Consider the following 24,642-nt stretch of genomic DNA (forward strand, 5'->3'; position numbering starts at 1 on the left):
GCAGCTCATTAGTGAAAAAGCAATATGTCAAAATAAAATGAGCGCTATGTGTAAGTGTGGAAAAAAAAATATATTGTTGCTATATATTGCACACAGCCCTTGTACTGTACTAGTAAAAATAATTCTAATAGTATAATTGGCTATTGTAGCAATTTTAATAAACACATATGTATGATGTTTATAGTCCTTTTATGGGACTGAAGTGTGTGCCCAGCAGGCCGTCCTCTGTTATTTGCCATTCTGTAATGGAAGTAGTATTCACCCTATTCTGACCCTATCTTACATTCTCATTTGATGTTGTCTTTCGGTCAGCGTTAGTGACCGAAAGCAACGATTCTTTTCCGCCAGTCAGGTGCTTTTGACCAGCAGTCTCCTCGGCCGTCGAGTGCTTACTGTGCAGCCGTAACTGCCGGGCTGTAGTAGTGAAACAGTGCCCCTGGCAAACGGATTGCCTGGTGTTGACAAAGGTGGTATTCAGTAACACTGGGCCTGATTCAGACCCGGTCGCGAGCGCTGAGCGCTCACAACCGGGTCGATGGTGGCCCAGAGCATATGTGCATGACGGAGCCGGCTCCGTCATGCGCATGTGCGAGACCCAGATAGCGACGGGCAATCCGTCGCTCCGGGTCTCGCACCAAAGGGGGCGTGCTGTCGATTTTGAGTGACAGCACGGCCCCTTTGGTGGGCAGGCCGGGGGGTGGCTGCCCAAATGGAAGCATTCCCATGTGAACGTCTCCATTTGGGCACTTGTGATGTCAGTGGCTTGCGGCCACGAGACCCTACCACATGGGTCTCATCGCAAACCCGATGGTCGGGATGGTCTTGACCATCGCTACCATCATCTTGGCCACTTGCATTTGCTTTGGGTGGCAACCCACAGCAATGCAAGCGGCCAGGAGGCCGCTCCATAAAAAAAATAAAAAAGATGCCCTGATTCAGAGCGAGCGCTCTGTCAGAGCGTCCGGCTCTGAATCAGAACCACTATGTGTACCTGTATTCAACGCGTTTCATACCACAAAGGGTACTTTATCAAGAATATCTTAGGCAGGACAGAAAATCCTTTTATCCTTTAAAACTTTTTTTTTTATTTGAAAAAGCTTTATTCTATTTTAAAAATGACCTCTTCCCTGGAGTGAGGTCATACAAAGGTGGGACATGTGCAGGTGTAAAATAAAATGACATTTTCCAGAAGAGAGAAAGAAGGGAATCAGTTTCAATTGGGTGCACTCATATTCCCAAAACAAATTTATAATTCTATTTAAAATAATTTCTTTATTTGATATGCATTAAAACAAACAGGTATCTTAATTCCCATGTAATAATGAAAATGCTGATCATTGCTTAATATTCCAGGTATTTAAATCAGTAAAATCTATAAACCCTCAAATAGGATCACATGTAGCAAGTATAAAAACAATGAGTAGTAAAAAAAGTAAGAAATAAAGGGAAAATATTGTCAAAATAAAGAAATATAAAAACAAGGCTGTGTTCTGTCTCTATTCTTCAGTCTACAGTATAATAAATGTCTTCCGTGGCATGTGTTTTTTTTCTTCCAGTCAAATCTACAGTTGTACTTGCTACATCAAGTAGCTTTCAGCTATCCTTATATATGGAATGGGTATATAATGCTGGCTATCAGGATGCCTTCTGTCACAATACCGACAGTGGCATCCCAATAGTTGGAATCTAGACAGGGATTGGGTAAGTACTCCCCCTCCACCCAAACCCTCCCTTCTTGTAGCCTAATCCTCCTTACCCCACACCCTAACCCTCCCCATTAGTTCCTGAACCTAAGTCTCCCTACTTCATGCCTTAACTGAACTCTCACCCCTTAGTTCCTAAGCCTAACCCTCCCCCAGTGGTGCCTGACCCTAACCCTCCCCCCTAAGGGTGCCTAACCCCCCCAAAACCTATTGCTAACCCCGCTAACTGTTGCGTTCTCCTGGATTCTGGCGTCGGGATTAAGATAGGTGTCAGTATTTCTATGCCTATTTTAACTCCATTGTCTGGATTTCAGCGTCAGCATACAGATGGTCTCTTGGCTACATCCCATATATATATATATATATATATATGTAAAGAAATTGCAGGCACTCACCAATGAAAGCAGCTTAGGTTATATTTATTTGCTCACAGTATAGCAGTGACATTTCGGTTGGCCTCACCAACTTATTTCAAGCCATAAACAGAGACAAGCAGTAAAGCTCAAAACAAGTATGAATCCAGCTGAGTAAAACACTAACGTTAACTTGCCTGGCAGACTCCTTAAGGATATGGGTCATTTTCTTGAGAAAATCTGTGAGACAGGGACTTTAAGTGAGAATATGTTTCTAGCTACACTAGATGTTTGTTCTCTTTATACGATTATCCACACATGTGGCTGACATTGAGGCTATACGAGCAACTCTGATTGAATTTGGGCATGTAGGATCACCAATAGAGTTAATTTTGGAACTACTTGAATTGGTGCTGAAAGAAAATAATTTCCTTTATGGTGGTAAATACTACAAACAGTGCTTTGGCACTGCCATGGGCAGTAATGTGGCACCGATGTATGCGAATGTATACATGTACAAATATGAGAGTGAGAATATTCTTTCCCACTTTGGTAACAACATTTTGCAGTATAATAATTTTATAGATGATATTTTTCGGATCTGGAAGGGCACAGAGCAGGAGTTCTGGAATATGGTCACACATCTGAATGAACTACCCAGTCCAGTAAGATTTACTGCTAAGATAGATGTTTTTTCCATTGATTTTCTAGATGTAACAGTCTTTGTAAAGGACTCAAGTCTCTGCACCACAATGTTCAGAAAAACAACTCACCCGAACACCTTATTGTACACAACGAGCCACCACCCACCTAAATTGAAGAAAAGTTTACTTGTGTCCCAGGTTATTTAGGTACTACATTTAAAATCGGAACCTGGGGTTGCTGAGATGCAGATTGAAGAAATGAGGGAGCGCTTCAGGGAGTGTGGCTATACTAATAAGGTCATTATGAGATGCTTGGCGAAAGCAAGAAAAAATGTTAGTCAGGCACCACCAAACGATGATGTAGCTTTGAGGGGATGCATGATCTTCACAAGTCGGTGTGACACAAAATTTTATGCTGTACAAAAAGCTGTTAGGCGGAATTGGCCGATCATCGTCACTGCTCCAGTATTGAAGAAACATGCGCAAAATCCCCCAATGATTGCAAATAGAGCCAATCTGAAGCAGCTTCTAATGCGACCATTGATCCAACTTACAACAGAGCCAAATGAGATGTTGCTGAGAACAGCAAAAAGAGGTTGCTTCAAGTGTACTAACTGCATGACCTGTTGGTCAATGATCTCGGGACCAACATTCCCCCATCTACATAGTGGGGTGGCTATCCCCATTAGACACCATCTATACTGCACACTTGATTTCATGATTTACCTAATCTCATGTCCCTGTGGTCTCGCATATGTGGGACTCAACACAAGGAACTTTAGAGAGCGCATTACAAACCACAGAAGTTCTATCAGATAGGCCCTAAATTCGGGGGCTTCTGACAAACCGGTTCCAATACACTGAGTACAAAAAGGACATCAATTGTCAGCACTCAGATGTTGACTGATTGACTGGGTCCCCCCTCCTCCCTAGAGGTGGTGACCACAAATTATTGCTGCATCGCCTCGAGACTAAATGGATATTCAGACTCGACACTATCTCCCCTCGTGGGTTGAATGCACATAATGCTTTGCAAGTTTTTTTGCCTTGAATACTGGGTAGTTCTTTTTTAAGGATTACTATAATATTTTTTTGTACATAACACTCCAATAGAGCCTATTATGATGTTTGGTTCTTGTCCTGTATTTTTTAAAAAAATTCAATTTAATATGTGGATAAAAATTACTCAAAAATGTTGCTGTGAAAATGAAAAATGTGTGTATATATATATATGTGACACTTTGGTGTCTGCTAGAGGGATATGTTCATATAGATGTTACTATTTAAATATTTGTTGTCTTGGTGTATATATTTTTTTCTGTATATTGGCTGGCTCTTTAAGTGTCCCCACTGTGAGGTTTTTGTGTTAAGTAGGTGATTAATTTATTAGGCTGACATATATATGTATGTGTGTATATATATATATATATATATATATATAGAGAGAGATAATTGTTTATAGTACAATCTTCTTTATTGGACATTCACTCCTGATGTGGCTGACATGCTTTACTGATTAATTGAAGTAATTGTTTCTACTTTGGATTTCTAGGAGTGTATTTCTTGTCTGTATACTTTTTGATGCAATTGGTAATTGCTGATTATGTTGCAATAATTGTTGTGGCCACTGGGGTGCAAAATGTCTCCTTGTTACCATCACTGCTGTAATACAGGTGTTAACCTTCTTAGCTAACAGGAAGTGAGTCCCTGCCTTTCCACGTGGGTATACATTTAAGGAGTCTGCCAAGGCTAAGCTTGGTGCTTTACTCAGTTGGATTCATGCTTCATGTGAGCTTTACTGCTTGTCTCTGTTTATGGCTTTGAAAAGGTTGGTGAGGCCAACCAAAATGTCGCTGCTATACTGTGAGCATATAATTAAACCTAAGCTGCTTTCATTGGTGAGTGCATGCAATTTCTTTACTTCTGGATATGCTGGAATCTATGGACTAGATGACTGGCTGCCATGCACCCTGCTGCTGTGCAACTATGCTAATGTGAGTGCTGCACTAAAGTGGTAATGTATATATATATATATATATATATATAATCAATTAATTGATACTGATGAATCTTGCAATGTCTAGCTATAACAATCTTCCAGTTTATTGTTGAGATCCATATCCATTCAGTTATACCTTGATATGTCAGTATTCCCTGTTTAGAATCCACCTCATATAGTTTGCCTGCTGTGAAGTCTTCCGTGCAGTGAATTTTTCTTATACCAATAGAATCAGTAGTATTTGTTATTGTAAAATCATTATTATGTGACACCGTGTTACTGCACATTCACACTTAAAATAGACTTCTCATGTTATTCCTCTAACAGATATTGTCAGTGATATCCTGTGTCAATATTCATCCTTAAGTTTTGGTCAGCACACTGTTAATTAAATTGAACAACTTTTCCTATAGTGCACAGGGAACTGTGCTGCTTAAGTACTTAACATTTATTGCACTGTTAAGGAGTTTCCAGCTACTTTCTGATGTAGCTGGAAACTCCTTATCAGTGCAATAAATTTTGATTTGACTTCAACTCTTTAATTCTTTTTCTATCAACCATTCTTTGTTTTTACAGTCTTTTTCGTTCATAGGAATATAACTCATTGCTAGTTATTGTTTTAGTTTATCTGCATTTGTAAAAATGTTATTGTTTTAGTTTATCTGCATTTGTAAAAATTATTTTAGGTTTTTTGCCAATGACTCTTTTCAGGTCGTCCTCTAATTTAAGGATACGCCAGTGTTTTTGGTAAAAGTTTTCTATTATCTTGTACTTACCGTTAATATTGGATATCATGGCCACTTCTAGATATTCATCTTTATTTTTTTGTTTATACTTAATGACTTATTTTCTACCTAGTTTTGTAATGTTCTCTGTTTTGTAAGTTTTTATGCTTTATAACCTTTTTCCAAGAATTTTTGCTTCAGTTCTTTACTTTGTAGTTTAAATTAATCTATTTCTGTACAATTTATTTGTATTCTTTTTATCTGGCCTTCTGGAATGTTATAGATCCACTTCTTCTGGTGGTTACTTGAAGTGCTCAAAATATTGTTCCCACTGACTTGATAGGTGCTCTGGTTTTTTTAGTATTGTCTTCTATGTATATCTTCATATCTAAAAAGACTACAACTTATTTACGATTGTAAGTTGTAAAGATGAATCAAAATGATTAGTGTTTATATATTCTTTAAATTCTTCTAGTTTGGTTTCCAATCCATCCCAGATGAAAAACACATAATCTGTGTAATGTTTCCAACAGATAAGGTTTTCTTTTGTATGTGTTATTACTCCAGATTTGTTCGTCCTCCCATTTAGATACAAACAAGTTTGCATAGGTTGGTTCAAATGATGTCCCCATCGCTGTGCCTTTTGATTTGTTTATAATAAATGCCCTGATACCAAAATAATTATGGTACAATATGAATTCAATGTTGCTCATAATAAAATTGATTTGCTGGGTAGGTATACTCATTTGAGTTGACAAATAATGTTCTGAGTGTTCACTTTCTTTTTTGTGGTCAATGCATTATTCAATGATGTCACATTTATTATTATTATTACCAGTTATTTATATAGCGCACACATTTTCCGCAGCGCTTTACAGAGAATATTTGGCCGTTCACATCAGTCCCTGCCCCAGTGGAGCTTACAGTCTATATTCCTTATCACACACACACACATATACACTAGGGGTAATTTAGTTAAGAGACAATTAACCTACCTGTATATTTTTGGAGTGTGGGAGGAAACCGGAGTACCCGGAGGAAACCCACGCAAGCACAGGGAGAATATACTAACTCCACACAGTTAGGGTCGTGGTGGGAATCGAACCAACAACCTCAGTGCTGTGAGGCAGTAACGCTAACCATTACACCGTCTGTGCTGCCCATCACTAGAACATAACACATATGACTTTTTCCATTGGAAACTATCTAGGTATTGCAAAATTTGGATTGTGTCTTTTAGGTGATTTTTTGCTGAGAAACTAATCATTTCCATTAATGGTCAATGTTTATAGATAGATTGGGTGAGCACGTCCGAAATATTAGGAAGGGCCTTCTAACACACAGTGTAGCTGCCCATTTTAATACCTTCCACACTCATGATCCTAAACAGAGTGTTTCTTTTTGTGGAATTATATTGGTCCCTCTAGGGTGGCGTAAGTATGATGAAGAAGAACCTGGCTAGGGCAGAAATTAGATCCATTTTGGCTCAACTCAGATTTTGAGATTAAGTGGTTTTTACCTTGAGTGCCCCACCCTTTCCTATGACCATCTGTTTTGTAATTATTATTTTTAGCTATGTACAATTTTTAGAAATAAAATGTCTTTATCATGTCTTTTCTTGTTTTAGCTCTCAATTTTATCCTATAAATTAATCTTTATTTATCATATTTTTATTACATTTTCTAAAAGTAGTATTATATTTTACCCGCCTTTGCATTTAAAATCTATGTATACTGTAGGTCCCCTTGTATATATTTACACAAAGTAAGTCTATTTCCTTGTTGTCCATATTTATTTAACTCTTCACAGTGATTTAAATAGTTTTAAAATGTTTTTAATCTTTGTTTTAAAGGATGACTTTATCGTGTCCCTTTGTATCTAGCACATCACATAGTACATCAGCCCATGTATCATATACACTATTGGAGACTAGTACAGAGGACGCAATTCAATGCCCATGCTCCCCCTACATCTTAGATATGCTCCTATGAGAGGTGCATCTGGTGGAAGGAACGCTAGAGCACCCACTTGCTTCTCTAGCTGCCGGTCCATCACTTCCGGTGGAAGTATGTGCATTCCAGTGCTTGGAACGCAACACAGCGCTGCACTAGTTTTTATACTATTTAAAAGCAGATTTTATTATTGCCAGGCATTACTGCATCTTATCAGAGAAGCATAAATGCATCTGAGATTTTCCTGGAATGCAGCACGCCCTAATTCGGTTTGTTTTACACTAATTGTAATAGTCCCAACCCCACCAGTAGGAGAAGCCCTGAGGGTTTCCAAGGTAGAACAGAGGGAAGTTATGCCATGCCTTGAAAAAGACAACCGGGTTGAAATACAATGGCTTGGGGGACTAAGCTAAAATTTAATGGATTTGCTCATGTTACCACCAGGACTTCCTACAATAGTAGAGACATTTTCACTAACTTGTCTTTAAAGTTAGAACAGCTTTGTGCTTTGGAAGCCAGGTGTCATATGTTTTATATTGGATGATGCTGAAATTAAATTAAATACCCATTTTTGGAATCTAAAGTCATCTTATATCATTGCTGTGGACCACTGTATGGTTTAAAGATACCATGATAGGAGAAAAACGCAATTATCTCCTCTGAGTATGTACGCTTATTAGCAAAAATACCTTTATATATCTGAAAACACCTCTGCCAGAGTATGTGGGGTAAACCTATTCTGGTATTTTCATTTCACCAGGCATTGGGAATTATATAACCATTAACACACACAGTACCACACATAGGGGTGTGTTTTATTCAATACAGTTTTTTTTTCTTTTAACTCACACTTTACTTATCCTTTGGTAATGTGGAATAAAGGAAACATTTAGCCTTGTCCATACCAACTAGAACATTACCACACATTGGCCCTCATTCAGACCCACTCACGAGCGGCTGTCCGCTCGCAAGTGGGTCGATGGTCTGCACTGCGCATGTGCACGACGGAGGGAGCTCCGTCGTGTGCATGCGCGAGACGCGACGAGCGAAGGACTTTCCTTTGGCTCGTAGTGTCTCATCAAAGGGGGCGTGCTGTCGATGTTGACTGACAGCACGCCCCCTTTGGTGGGCGTGCCGGGGGCGTGCCTGCCAGACGGAGGCGTTCCCAAGGGAACACCTACCGTCTGAAGCTGGCCCCACTAACATCACTAGTGATGTCAGTGGGAGTGATTTTGGGTCTGATAGAGCCAAAATCACTCCTGGCCTTGCGGTTGAGAAACTCAACTGCAGGCTTCTGCACGCAGTTTCGATGGTTGCGATGGTCAAGACCATCGCGACCATCATCCTGCACGCTCGTATATACTGTGGGTGGTGACCCACAGCTATACGAGCATCCAGGAGGACGCTCCATATTTCTGGAGGTGGGCCCTGATTCAGAGCGAGCGCTCTGGTCAGAGCGTCCGGCTCTGAATCAGGGCCATTGTTGTTTTTTTATCCTTTGTTTCATATATACCTATGTCTTGGAGGGAAGAGAAAAGCCTCTGAAAATTGATATACTTCTGGGGCCTAAGAATACCAATACCCCACTGGTATGGCCTGGTGGTGTTATCTTATCCTTGTGCAGTTTTGGAACATAGTAGAATACCGGCACCTTAGGGTCTTTAACTTACAAATAGTTATATTCGTTTTTCTGTGAGGATTCCTGATGTGAGGCCTTCTTCTAGTTGTTTAGATAGTTCTTATTGGTACTTCTCTATTGGGTCTCCTTGGAGTCTTTATAAGCTGTCGAATCTGATAGCAGTCTTTCCAGCTCTTGTTGGTATTTATTCTTATCCATTACAAATAGTCCCCCCCCCACTCCCCCACCATTTATCTGCCGGTTTTATTATGATAGTGGAATAATTTTTTCATTCAGTAAGAGCTCTTTTTTCTTCTACTGGTAAATTGTATTTGGGTCTCATTTTCTCTGGTAGATCTATTTCTTTCTCAATTACAGTAGTTTCTGAAAAGTGTTGACATGAGATCCTTTTATACTGTATATGCTGGATAAAAAATTTAGTTGGGTTTAAGTGTAATGTGGGAACTAATGGCGTTAAGTCGAATTGATAAATGGGGCCCTTGATGTGGGCACTTTTTAAAACCAAAAATTATCACCTTCAGTGTGTGTGTACTGTATTATTTTTATATTATTTTTACAGGTGTCATACAGGTGCCAGGGGGCCTGCTTGCCATGAGATGTTGGCACTTTTGTTAGCTCTTACCTTTTAATTTGCATAAAGTAAAACATGGCTTCTAGGGACTGAATTTGGTACAGTCCCTAGAAGCCAGGTAGGGCTAGTAGCAAGGTAGGGCAGAAGCTTAACAGTGTACCTCGATTAGTAGAAAGCATTTCCAGACTGGTATTCCCATGAGGAAAAACTGATTTTTTCACAATCAACTTAGACCTCAAGTCTGATAGTTGGTTATCTTTTTTATTGTTATGTGGGGTGGCAAGTCTTATATCCGAGGCTTACTTAACTTACTTTGTTTTGCTTCCACCCTAGTAGAACAAACCTCACATTTAAAACTTGTATTTCATCATTTAATCTCTGCTTATATTTCCCACAGATAAGGATGAAGAACAAATGCAAACAAATATATTTCCCTATGTAATTTCTGGAATAATCTTCTTTTTTCTGTTTTTACTTATAATCTACTTCTGTTGGAGGTAAAGAATCTTAATTATTTTTTAATATATACAGTATTTAAAAATGAACATAGATTTCAAGCTTCCAGGATGTGAAATAAATGTGATAAAGGTCCTGGAAATGAAAGGTTACAAGGTGACACTGTACACCTGTGGTGTATGTTTGTCACGGCCAGGGTATTTCAGCATGGCGCTAGGCGGGTGTTACCTGTGAGGTCGTTGTGGTGCGGGCTGTCTGGTGGCGGAGCTGGTGTCTGGCAGGGGAGTTTGGCTGCGCGCATTGTTGTGCGGGCCTGTTGTCAGTCTGCGCTGGTAAGGCCTGGCGGCGTCTCCGTTCCGTTTGGCATGGGCGCTGCCATCTTGCCTTCTGGCCATGTGATGCAGCTGGCCAATCCTGGTGAGTCACATGTTCCCTCCGGCCAGTAACAGCACGGCATGGGGTATTTAGGAAGGGTCAGTGCCTTCCTTCTTTGCCAGTACAGCGTGTATCTCAGCCTAGCTGAGAGGGAGTTCTCTGTGCTTATCCTGTTCCTGTGAATCCGCTGTCTGCCAGTCTGCCTGTCAGCTCCTAGCTCCCGCTGGACTACCCCGCTTCCTCCATCACCCTTGCCCATACCTGAGTGCCTGAGCCTGCTGACATCCTGCTCATTTGCCTTAGTTCACTACCTGCATACCTGGCTTATTATTTCCTGCATCACTACCTGCATACCTGCTTGATTATTTTCAGTCTCACTACCTGCACTCCTGGACAGCTCTAATTGTTTCTACTTGGACATTAACCCATTACTCCCACCACAGAACTCTTGTGCACATTTATATATTCCTGGACTTTTATTTACTTTCATATTTTATGTCTACTCAAGCACTTATTAAAAATCCTAGTTTTATTTTCAAACCCGTTTCTGTGTTCGCTCCTGCTACCACCCCGGGTCCACAAACAACCCAGAACATAACAGTGTTCTGCTGGAACATTCGTGAAGGGATTAAAATATTTGCGTTCTGTGTCAAAATGATTGAAGTGATGCTATTATCTCTTATCCTGTTCCACTACATACTGTGGCCAGATTACATATTATGTTTGTGAAAGTCTCTACTACCCTTGTACTGCATCTTATTGTGCATAAGGTCATGAAGCATCAATAATTATGTGAGGTGTGTATCATAGGTGGTTCTTTGTTGACCTTTATTATTTATTATTATTATTATTATTATTATTATTATTATTATTATTATTATGTTTTCATTGATTGAACATAGAGTAGAGGTTCCCAAACTTGGTCCTCAAAGCACCCTAATGGTCCTGGTTTTAAGGATAAATTTGGGCACAGGAGACTTAGGGCCTGATTCAGACCCACTCGCGAGTGGCTGTCCGCTCGCAAGTGGGTCGATGGTCTGCACTGAGCATGCGCACGACGGAGAGAGCTTCGTCGTGCGCATGCGCCAGATGCGACGAGCGAAGGACTTTTCTTCGCTCGTTGTGTCTGATCAAAGGGGGCGTGCTGTCGATGTTGATTGACAGCACGCCCCCTTTGGTGGGCGTGCCGGGGACGTGCCCCCCTGATGGGGGCGTTCCCAAGGGAACGCCTACCGTCAGAAGCCGGCCCACTGACATCACTAGTGATGTCAGTGGGAGTGATTTTGGCTCTGATAGAGCCAAAATCACTCCGGGCCTTGCGGTTGAAAACCTCAACCGCAGGCTCCGGCTCGCAGTGACGATGGTCGCGATGGTCACGACCATCGCGGCCATCAAACTGCACGCTCGTATAGGCTGTGGGTGGTGACCCACAGCTATACGAGCGTCCAGGAGGACGCTCCATAATTATGGAGGGCGGCCCTCATTCAGAGCGTGCGCTCTGCTCAGAGCGTACGGCTCTGAATGAGGGCCTTAATTAGTACCCCAATCTTTTGATTAAACCATCTGTGCTATGGAAATCCTGTAAACCTGGACCATTCGGGTACCTTGAGGACCAAGTTTTGGAACCTCTAACTTAGAGGAAGCAGCCATTTTTTTGGGGAATGCAGAAGTTCTTGTCTATTTGATATAATTAGTTTGTACTTTATATATATATATATATATATATATATATATATATATATATATATATATATGTTTCCACAATACTGTCCCCCACATTCTGGCTGCTTCCACTGTATGTAGGTGAAGAATTACAGTGTGTCATGTCATTTTCCAATCCTATTTAAAGTGTACAGTACTAACACGTGTTGTACTTTTTTTTAGAAAGAAAGTATGTCACAAGTCACCAAGCAATGAGGTATGTATTTGTAACATAACAGTAAGAAGTATTACAATATAACATAACAATTGAGAAGTCACAAACACAACAGTAGTGTGTCTCGATCAGTCATCAAATTTGATATATTGGCAGCAAATCACTATATTCCTGTGACCATATGGGCCGCTGACAACAGGTCACAATGAGCTTAACAAAAATGTTAAGCTCATTCACAAGTTGTGATACAGGAGAATCCCAGCAGCAATGTCCCCATGCAATCTATGCCTATAGTTGGTCAGTATTTTCAATTGGTAGCCAAGTAAATTGTAGGGAATCAGTATGTTATACCATCGGCTGCATGGCGGATGCCCAACAGCAGATGTCCAGCAGGGGTGAAGATCCCGAAGTTAAAAAAGTTAAGTAAAACTAACCCTATTCTACCCCCTAACCCTCCTTTAGGGGTGCTTAACCCTAACCCCGTCCCCTAAGTGCCTAAACCTAACCCACAGCCTAACCCTAAGTCTCCTGGGGGGGTGCCTAACCCTAACTTCCCCCCAGGGGTGTATATCCCCAACCCCCCTTCCCCTAGCTTAACCCTTGCATTCGATCGGTATGCATCGGGATTTCGACGCCTGTCATTAGTACCTTGTTGGGATTTGAAAGTCGGGAAGCTGGCAGTCAGCATTGCGACTGTCGGCTTCCTTTCTGCATCCCAATTGTAGAATGTTCATTCTGTCCATTAGTTCTGGTGAGTGGTTCATGATTACAGTGGTGCACTATGGAAGGCTTGTAACTGCACTGTATTTCATGCCTGTAGAAACATTTATTCATTGAAATACAAATTAAAGGTATGCAATTCATAGCAAAGGATAGGCAATACATAGCAAAGGATAAGCAATACATAGTAAAGGTATGCAATGCAGAGTAAAGGTTATGCAATGCAGAGTAAATGGTGCATCATTCCGATCGATTTGAACATATTGCTGTTGGTCAATGCCAATCATCTTGAAAGGTCACATTTTAAATAGTAAGATACCTACAGAGGTGTCAAAAGGTGTGGTGACACTAGGTGCAGCATCTTCCAAAAGGGGGTGTGGTCTCATGCCTTTCGAGGCCATGTACCCTGATGTGTGATGCTTTGGGGGCATGACCACATGTCACACCCCTGTCCTAAAAATTCTGGGGGCTTGCATGTGTGCAGCATTCATTACTGAAGCGTTGTTTGGTGAGACCTCAGATGGCATCACCCGTAAGGCCCATACGCTCCCAGTGGAACCAATGAGTACTACTTTGCTCTTTTAGTTCATTTACACTTTTGTTTCCTTTTTTAAGAACACATTTTCCCTATAGTACTTTATTTTGACATCTAAATAATTTTTAGACTGCAGAGCTCCAAGAAATCACATATACAGATCTTGTGAAAAGTGAAGTTTCAGAACCTTATGATACTTTAAAGGTAATGATCATACAGGAAATACTGTATGTAATATCCATCTATGTTTGTCTTGCTGGCTGAATGGTAAACTTCTACCCAAATTAAAGATGATTGAATTAAAATGATAGTAATACATGGACATGATCATTCTGTATATCATTAACCTCATCTAAAAATATGTCTCCATGTGCCCTCTCAGATGTGCCCCTGACCTGCGCTTTGCCTCCTCTTTAATAACCAATTCTTACTCCTGACAGGAAAACGTCTGCTGCATCACTAGCATCTAATGTAATTACCTGCCATGTGGGGCAGACTCTCCCTCACCCTTCAAATCTGTAAATGCTCTCTGGAAATATGTCTCTTAAACCTATGTATGTAGCTGCCGAGAGCCGAACGGAGCCTGAGTATGGGGCGTGTGGCCAATTCTGGGAAGCATGGCCACGCCCCAACTAAAAAAACCTGAAAAATCACAGTATTTTCCTGGACACTCTTATTGCTCTTTACTTCCAAATTTTTCTACTCTCTTTATTGGTGGCAGTGGTGTAGTCGGCTATGCCTAGGCCTAAACTCTCTGCCACCACCACATTCCCTCCCCACCAAACCTGGGGACATGTGGCAGGGCACAAAAATAGTCTTAGTCTTCCTTCTTGGTTCTAGAAACTTTTGCTATTGTTTATTTTATTAAGTGCCAGGGGCAGATTAACACTGGGATGAAAGGAGCTATAACTCCAGGCCTCCACCTTAAATTGTGTCTATCATCATGGCAGTATGATGAAGACCAGCTTCCCAGCAAGTCACACAGTCGGCCACAAGTTTTAATACTTAGAACTGTATTTATATTTTTTTTTCTACAAAATACTGTCATTTTTTTTATTTTTTATGTAATTAAGAGATAGGATCATAGTGTTGGAGGTGACCACACCATGGCCACACCCACAAAGCCCTGGTCACAGCTCCTCCCCATCTCAGTATAGGCTCATAGTGTATGAGGTGATCACACCATGGCCACACCCACACAGCCCTGGTCACAGCTCCTCCCTGTCTCAGTATAGGCTCATAGTGCAGGAGGTGACCACACCATGGCCATACCCACAAAGCCCTGGTCACAGCTCCTCCCCATCTCAGTATAGGCTCATAGTGTATGAGGTGACCACACCATGGCCACACCCACAAAGCCCTGGTCACAGCTCCTCCCTGTCTCAGTATAGGCTTTTGAATATTTTCAGCCCCTGGCAGCCCTTAATCTATCCCTGTATAGTGTCAATAAGTATGCAGAGATTTTTTGTCCTTCATATCAGTCCCTGCCCAACTTGTGGTTTTATGGCAAATTTGCTATTGTAACCATATACATTAGGGTATGTTTTAGTCAGCAGCCAATGAACCTACCAGTATGTTTTGGGACTGTGGAAGGAAACTGGTTCACCTAAAGGAAACACAATAGGGGGAACTTGCAAACTCCACACAGATAGGGCCCTAAACTGATTGCTGTGAGGCGGCAGTGCTAACCACTATCCACTGTGCTACCATGAAGCATTGATAAATGAATTTTCTAGCAAAAATGCCAGAGACTGTCTTTGTCATTACTTGGAATAAAATAACATGAGGTAAACCGCAAATACAGTAAATCACTGATTCCTCCTGTGGTATCTCATATTCCAGCACTTACCACCATCACCATAGACCTCTGAGTTAGATGGCCTTAGTTTACCAAATTTTGATTATTACCACACGCTAACACTTCCACAGGATGGCGTTACCTTAACCCGGCAGTGGGTATAAAGGTCCATTGCATGTGCTGTAACATCTATAGAGTCCTCTAAGCTAGAAATTACACTTAAAAATGGATCTTTAATATTTTACTATCTCCCATCATCATACAGTAATAATCTATAGAGTACAATATTTCCCATTTTATCTTACAGCCAGTAAACACTGTCACAGGAGGGATCGGAGCAGCAATAACCATATATGAAAATGTGAACATGTGGAATAAAAAATAAATAAATAAAACACTGAAGTTTCACTGAGGCCATCTGTCATCATGTTATTACTTTACATTGTTGGTCTCCTCACCAGAACTAATACAGTGTGTAATAAGGACAAGATAATTATGGTCCTTTCTTTCCATTATATCTTTACATTAGCTCAATAAACCTGCTTCGTCTTTTTGCAGTGTTTGATACATACATTTTTAATTTGTTGTTTGAACTACAATCTAAACAGATATAATTATTCGGAAACCAAGTTTGATTTTCATTGATTCAATCACTTCAACATGGATGTAGACAATAGAAGATGGTTGCCTGTGGGTGCCAGCCCTGAAGGGGGCACACTGTCATCCTCCATTACTCCAGGATCTCCTTTACATTAGAGATGTGGGCCGACCCCTGTGTTTTGCTTTTAATTAGTCTTTCAAGTTTTGGTTTTGATAAAAACAATTAAAATAACATAATTTGGGCCTGTTTTTGTTCCTACAGTATTAGTAACCTCAATAACATTCTTTTCTAATCATTTCCAGTCAACTTTGACCACCTCACAATATTGTTTTCATCCAGTTTAGGAAAAAAGGTTGCACCAAGCTAGCTGGCTGACAAAGCTAAGTGACAGCAGTGGGCGTCACAAACATGTCACAGTTCAACTTCAAACATGGCACATCTAGGAAACAGAGTGGCACTGCAGTGGCAAACAGGATGGCAGTTTAATATAAACTATACAATGCTTTACAATGTTTATATTAATCAATAGACAGATCAGAGGCCCGAGGGCAGTACATAGAAATGGAGGTAAAGTATGTAGTTGAAGAGATTGATTAATCATTAATTTACTACTGCTAGAAAAAAAATCAGAGAAGTGGAAAATGCTATTAAAAACAAGCACTCAAAAAGCATGAAAGTTGTGCATTAATTGATTCATTAATTAGTTATAATTGTTTGATCAAGAAAAATAAATTTAAGATTAAAATGTTAATAGCTAAGGATTCCTCACCAGGGTTGAAAGAGAAGCCAAGAACATTTATAGTTGCACTGCATAGCAGAAAACTCCAAATCAGCCTCTCTTATAACAATATATTAGGAGGCTGACCTGCTGACCATACAAACCTCCCTAGTTGGGTAATACGCCTAGTACATTTATGAGTCTGAGTAGGAAGGATAGTGCACACTAAAAAAAATACATTTTGATAAAACAATAACAAAAAAAAGTGGCCACCAACTGCAACACACTGTACAGATATTAAGGAGACAGCCCTTGACTTACTGACTGTTATATATCACAGACACAATATAACAGTCTGAAGCTTTTATCACAAAAAAATATACAATTTGCAGATACTAGCTATTATATTCTAGAAGGTGCTAGTTAAATGATAAGTAGAATCTGATTGGCTGCTATGGCAACACTCCACTTCTAAAAACTCTCACTTTAGTAAATATACCCCTTAGACACTCCTCAGGGTTTTGTGACATTTCTGAACACACAGGGCCTGATTCTGACCCGCTCGCGAGCGCTGAATGCTCGCAAGCGGGTCGATGGTGCCCTCGTGAGCATGCGCGAGACCCGAATAACAACGGGGTAGCCGTCGTTATGGGTCTCGCACCAAAGGGGGCGTGCTGTCGATGATGATTGACAGCACGCCCCCTTTGGTGGGCGTGCCGGGGGCGTGGCTGCCAGACGGAGGCGTTCCCATGGGAACGCCTACCGTCTGGGTCTGGCCCCACTGACATCACTAGGGATGTCAGTGGGAGTGATTTTGGCTCTGATAGAGCCAAAATCACTCCAGGGCTTGCGGTCACCGAGACCCTACTGCAGGGTCTCGTCTCAAGCCCGATGGTCGCGATGGTCTTGACCATCGCGACCATCTTTTTGGCCGCTCGCATATGCTGTGGGTGGTCACCCACAGCTATGAATAAAATTGCTTGATCGGGATATAGTTGTAAACATTACACTTTTATTTGTAACTAATATGGTTTAGTGAATACAACTGTATCCCTGATGGACTAATGGTATTCTGTGTTATAAGCAGGACACAATGGCATACAGTATAACCGCCACATGCAAACATGAAAATCAGCCAGGAAGAAAATGGACAAATGACATTTAAAATTCTAGATATAAAAAAACAGTACTAATCCAAAGAATATAAAGATTTTAACCAGGCTCTACCAAATTGTCCGCATAGAAAAAAACCTCATTACAAGTCACCTTATCTTGAAATAATATACCATAAAAAACACAGAGGGAATAACTCTTTGTACCAATTTTGTCCAACGAATATCCTATGCTTTTGTGTTTCTGAGTTTTCTTCCACATGTATAGCTCAGGTTGTACCAACAGTACTCGGCAACGTGAGGCAGAGAAAAACAAAAATGTAACATATTTTAAAATTGAGTGATTGATGGAATAACAATCCCAATGACTGTATTAAAACACCAGTGTCCTTTAAATAAAAATAAACCACCGGATTTCCTCTCCCAGTGTTCTCATGCAAGAAAGAATTCAGCTTACATTTGTGCTTACATAAAAAGATGTAATAATCCACATATAATAAAGGTATCTTTAATTCGTCTGAATGACCATTTACCCTCCCATGTAGTGTATCATGCCAGAAATACGTGTGGATGCTCACACAGTATCTTACATAGAGGTGGATATGCGTACGCCTATAATGGTTTCTTTATGACCTTTTCTATGTATCCACGGTCAGAGGAAAGCCATGTAAACAAACACATGAAAACTCCTCATGGTGCAGATTTTCCAAATAACAGTTTTATTGCATTATAAACAGAGATTTACTTCATACCAGATGGTAAAATAGCGATCAACATAACCATATGCAGCTACAGAGCCCGAGTACTTCTAAGGCTGAAGAGGTTCTGGATCAACTGGTAACCGATGTAATTGGGTGTAGTAAGAATTTCCATCTCACTCCTCCGACATGTTTCGACACAATATGTGTGTCTTTTTTAAGGTGGAGTGACGCTGAACATATCTGGGGTTTAAATACCCAGGAAACAGAAGTACAAAACTGGAAGTTCCCCGCCGATAATATGCTAAAATATATATGCTAAAATCCTTATTATGTGGCTCACTGTGAGATGTAAACAAACGGATGCCATCTTGTCCGCATCTCAATAAAGTTATCCAAATCACGTGAGCGCAATCTGCCTGAAAACATGTAATTGTTATACAAGAACCCAGCTTCTGTGTTAACAGACATAACAGCATGATGTTATAAACAGATAAGTGCTTTTATATAACCATGTTTTAACATAAAAAGTGACATAGCTGCATGATGTTCCAAACAAACAAATGTTTTTATATATAACAATGTTTTAACATAGAAACTGACATAGGGCATATATATACAAATACCATTAAAAATATATACATATAAAAACGGACATCAGCAGTCTTATTGCACACTTTATAATATGTGAAGATTAATGATTTAAATATAAAACAATAAAAACATGTATAAACATTATTATTTATTTTATAAAAATAATTATAAAAAGGGGAAATAAATCACAGTTCAAATAAATAATTTAACCTCAAATTCATGGTTAAGGCCTTTTGGTCATAGATGCATCACAACTTCCTTTGAGCCAATCGTACTTCTCTGTTATTGTTTCTCTAATTGTCCTTCACCACACATAAACCACAAAACCTTTTTATACCCTTAAGGGACCTATTGTGCTTATTTTTAAAATGTGCAGAAAAGGGATGACTATCTAAATCATTAATGATGTTCCAGGCATGTTCAGCCCATCTTATCTTCAGTTGCCTTTTTGTCGTTCCCACATATATTAAATGACATGTACATTTGATTGCATAAATTGCATATCTATTATTGCACATTATAAAATCAGTTATTTTAATACTCTTATCTGAGGTTTTAAATTCCACTACTTTGGATGTGTTCCCTGGACATGATTTACATAGTTTGCAGTCCCCACACCTATAAAATCCCTTATTTCTAGGTACTGTAAGAGTCCACTTCTATCCATGGGTAAGGCACTGCTAACTAGAGTGTTTTTAATAGTGGGGGCATGTTTATATATGAATTTAGGCTTTTTTGATAACATACCTCCTAATACATCATCTTTAAGTAGTAGTTTCCAGTTGTTCTTAATAATTGTTTCAGCCTTTTTATGTTGGGTATTATATCTTGTACAGAAAGCTATATTGAACTTGTTCTCAGATAAATCCTTCTCTTTATTTTGTAATAGAATAGTTCTATCCATTTTTTTCTATCTCTGCAACTGTATCATATAATGATTCTGTATCATATCCCTTTTGTATACATTTATGCACCATTGATTTGGCCTGGTTGGTAAATGTAGTTATGTCTGAACAGTTATGATGTAAACATAATAATTGTCATTTAGGTACCCCATTGATCCATTGAGGTAGATGGTTGCTGTCCTTCTGGATAAATGTATTGGAATCTGTAGGTTTACTATAATTATATGTTGTTAGCATTTCATTTCTTACATAAATTGTAAGGTCTAAAATAATAAACAAATTCAGAACTAATACTAAAAGTCAATTTAATGTCAAGACTATTGTGATTAAAATACTCACAGAAATTATCTAAAATTGATTTTTCCCCTTTACAAATTAAAAGGATGTCATCTATGTACCATCACCATTGCACCAGGTTTGCGCCCCAGTCATGCCCACTCCAAACATGGGACTCCTCCCATCTGGACAAAAAAGATTGGCATAATTGGGCATGAACCTGGTGCCCATGGCAGTCACGACCTCCTGTTTAAAAAAATTACTGTCAAAATGAAAATAATTATCTTGAAGTATAATAGAAATCCCATCTAAAATGAAATGACTCAGATGGTTTCCCATATTAGTTTCCTGTAGAGTCTTTCTTATTGCCATGATACCCTCCTGGTGTGATGATATAGTATACAAAGAGGAGACGTCAGCCATCACTAAAACCATATCGTCATCCCATCTCACTGTTTCTAATTTATTCAGAATATCTTTGGCATCCCTCAAATTAGATTTTTCCTTGGATACCAAAGGCTGCAGAAAATGATCAATGTATGCCGATAAATTTGCACTAATAGCATTTGTACCAGCCACAATCGGGCAACCAGGGTGATTTTCAATAGAAAATATAACAGGGATCGTATACTCTTCATTTATTAGGAAATCACATACTTCCTTAGGGAGAGCCCATATTTCGAAATACTTTGAAACTAGACATTTAAGAGATTTCAATATACTTTGGAATGGGTCCGATTTCAATTTCTTATATGTGACACCATCCTGCAGTTGTCTATATCCTTCATTAATATTGTCAGTTTTATTTAAAATGATGACCCTCCCCCTTTATCGGCTTGTTTTATGATCAGCTGATCATTTTCCTGTAATGTTTTTAAGGCTAGTTTCTCTTTGGTAGTCAAATTATTACTGTAATTACTTATTGTTACTTAGATCCTCTATCTCTTTAATTACATTTTTATGGAATGCTTCTACATAACACCCTTTCATATGGGGTTAAACATTGATTTCTTTTTAACCATAGTAGAGGATTCCTCATTGGTTTCTCTTTCATCCCTTAGTCCTAAAAATCTTTTCAAGGACATTTTCCGGATGAACTTTTGAACGTCTATATAAAGATCAAAGTAATTAATGTTATTAGACGGGGCATATTTCAAGCCCCTAGCTAAAACTGATGCTTCAATCTCATTCAGTACACAACTACTCAAATTGAAGATTTTTACCTTGCCTATTTTCACTGTTGCTAGTTTCCCCATTATTAGACATCTGACCTTCATCAATTTGATTTTTCTTTTTCTTATTGAGTTTATTAGTTTTCAGTAATCTTCCCCTTTTCCTCAATGTTTTTTTTGCAGACTGGATTTACCTTGGTTTTTGGTGCCACTTCCCCTTCCCTAAAAAATTCTGTTGTTGATATTCCAGTTTCTCAAAACAATGGTTAATGGTATAGACCACTCATTTTGGTCTACTAGAGGTCTCCTCTAATTCCTACAAGGAATGGTGGAAATAAAACTATTAATCCTATTTCTAAGAGGTTTCCTTATTCCAGTCTGTAAGGATTGATATCTCCCTGGTGATAATTTTTTGTATGGAATTCTCAAAACTATATATTTTTTGTGGATATTTGCGTCTCCCATCCACTGGATCAAAGGATCTATTAAGAACCTCAGGTCTGTCAATTCTCAGTGCTTTATTTTGATATCTCATTGGTTTAATAGTTGGAAAGTTGATATTGATACCCCCTTCATGTTCCTTCTTATTTTCCTTTTGAGCTTCAGGAATATGGGGACTTAACAATGCATATTTATCTCTCTGAAACTTCTTAGTCTTTTCAAAAGACAATTTCCTTTTCGTTTTTCTTGATTCTATTAATAATCTGTTCTTCTATTCTTTTATAGTCCTCCATATCTATGAAGGGACTAACTAACACTTCAAATTGTGTGATTTGTTCCTCTATAATCTTTCATTAATGATCAATTCCATTAAGGAAAAGGAATATCTACAAACAATCTGTTCCCACTCCTTTCTGAAACCATCAGATGATGATTCAAAGGAGGCTTTTTTGTCTATTTTAAGCCCTTTCGGTATTATCTGGTTGGCTATATATTGCTCTAGGGAAACAATCTCCCACCACATTCTATTTTCTATTAACAGGGTGTTTTCTAATTTATTCATAACACTCTCTAAAGTTTCATCTACCAAATCGATACCATCTTCTCTAAGATCTCCTTGAAATACATTTTCAATTAATTGGGATCTATTGATCCTGTGTTGGAACATGGTTGCTGCCCAGTTTAAATCAACTAAGATGAAAAACTGAACTTATACAAAGAATTTAAAGATTTTAACCAGCCGCTACCAAATTGTCAGCATAGAAAAAACCTCATTACAAGTCACCTTATCTTGAAATAATATACCATAAAAAACACAAAGGAAATAACTCTTTGCGCCAATTTTGTCCAACGAATATCCTATTATTTTGTGTTTCTGAATTTTCTTCCACATTTATATCTCAGGTTGAACCAAAAAGTACTCGGCAACAGTAACAGATTATAAGCAGCCATCAATACAAAAGCTTCTAATGCTGAAATAATCTATCAGGTCATATTGCATTATTCAAGCTTTGTTATTTGTCTGTAATCCATATGAAGATAACATGCACTTTTCAAAGGGAAGTGTAAGATTTTACTATTCCACTTTATCTACTGTAATCTTTTACTGTTGATGGTGTGGACAGTGAGTAAATGAAAACACCTTTAATGGTCCTCAGGTGACAAATGCTGTACATGCTTCGTCTGCAGTGGTCTTTGTTGTTAGCTGCATCCAGCTGGTTTTGACTTACCGGTAAGTGTAATTGTAGATGTTCCTCTTCTCTGCTTGGCAGTGAATATCCCTGGCCTTCCTCTGTGTCCAACCTTCACCGGTATTGTAGTCCCAGTGAAACTAGTCCGGTCCTTAGATGGGCATATAATTACAGTAGTTTGGTCAGTGGGTCTACAGCTTGGAAGTGGTTTCCAAATAATAAATGTCTTATGGTATCTCCACTGGGTTGGTGTATTGTCTTCTGCAGCAGCAGTTGGTAACACAAAATGCCAGCTCATACCCAGGCAGGCTACTTTATGTATCACCGGCTTCACTAAGAGGCATACTGGTGTCATCCTGTGAGAAAAATGTAGGGATGTCATAGCAAAATTGCTTATTTTGCTTGGGCTCTCCTCAGGATTGTCATTTCAGATAATTCCACAAATACTGTGAGAGCATTACAGCTGGGTGAATTTGCAGTCCCAACTGCTGTGCCTGGTTCTGCACGTGCACTGTGATGCATATGCATGTGTAGAATGCAACAATCGGCTGATTGCGTGGTATTAGAAACTGCAGTCCTTACTGAATCAGGCCCCAAGTCCTTTATTTGCTTTGCCAGGATTGATAAACTGTGCTTGATCCTTGACATAGATCTTAAGAGATGCAAAGACCTCCTGGAGAGCAAGTTGTCAGCTCAAGAGGCACATGACATGACAACGTCTTTTCCTTCAGTTTTTCTGCAACTTCTGCTGCCAGGAAAAAACTGAGGTTCCCAAAGAGACCCAGTGATGATGCAGATTAGTCAACACAACATTATATATACTGGTCAGGTCTAAAAGAGTTCCCCATAATTAATGACCCCTCTGCTATAACTTAGTCTGATACGGTCACCATCCATAGTAAGGTCGAGGATTATTTTAATGACAGTGTACAAATAGACATGTCAGACAGTCCCTTTAACTACCCAGAGAAAAAAAGGCAATTTGAAGTCCCTAGTTCAAATTGTCATTGCTTTACTTAAGCTGCCCACCCTCCAGTGTGTACTCAGAAAGAGTTTTCAGCACAGCCAGGAATCTTGTCAGCGATTGGTGTAAAAGGCTACTTTCTCAAAATATGGAAAAGATGGTGTTCATCAAAATGAACTAAATTCCTCAAGGAAGACCTTTATAACATAATATACCAAATTACAGAGATTTCTGTAATGGTGGTTCCCAGTGGGGATGAGTTAATATTGTGTGAATATGATGTTAACACTGATAAGGATGAGGCAGATGAAAATGATGACATCTTTCCATTGTAGAGAAGAGATCATTAACAGCACTGTTAGCTGCCTTCACCATTTAGCTAATAGTTTTTTTTAAAAATGCCCCCAAAATTGATTTTTTAATTAGTAAGTTATATAATAGGAGCTATTTAAACAAGATTAAATATAATGTTTTTAACAAAAATATAAAATAATGTTTATTTAGCTATTAATTCCATAATGTGTTAATAAAAATTGACCATTTTGGGGTTGTTTTTGAAAAAAAAAAAACACTTTATAGTTTAAAAAAACTATGTATATTGATTCATAATGCGCTGTGTTCTGGA

General features: G+C 39.2%; 1 protein-coding gene across 1 annotated transcript in view; it reads left to right on the forward strand.

Moving 5' to 3' along the window:
• The window catches only part of LOC148509082 (B-cell receptor CD22-like), a 57,718-nt gene extending 41,987 nt beyond the window's left edge, over positions 1-15,731 (forward strand). Inside the window, exons 6-9 of the mRNA XM_088443621.1 lie at positions 9,984-10,083; positions 12,302-12,335; positions 13,678-13,752; positions 15,654-15,731. Of these exons, the coding sequence (XP_088299747.1) occupies positions 9,984-10,083; positions 12,302-12,335; positions 13,678-13,752; positions 15,654-15,731 (287 nt within the window). The remainder of the gene's footprint in view (positions 1-9,983; positions 10,084-12,301; positions 12,336-13,677; positions 13,753-15,653) is intronic.
• Positions 15,732-24,642: the final 8,911 nt, after the last annotated feature.

This window comes from Taudactylus pleione, unplaced genomic scaffold, assembly GCF_031769625.1.
Source record: "Taudactylus pleione unplaced genomic scaffold, aTauple2 ptg000332l, whole genome shotgun sequence".
In the NCBI taxonomy this organism is placed as follows: Eukaryota; Metazoa; Chordata; class Amphibia; order Anura; family Myobatrachidae; genus Taudactylus; species Taudactylus pleione.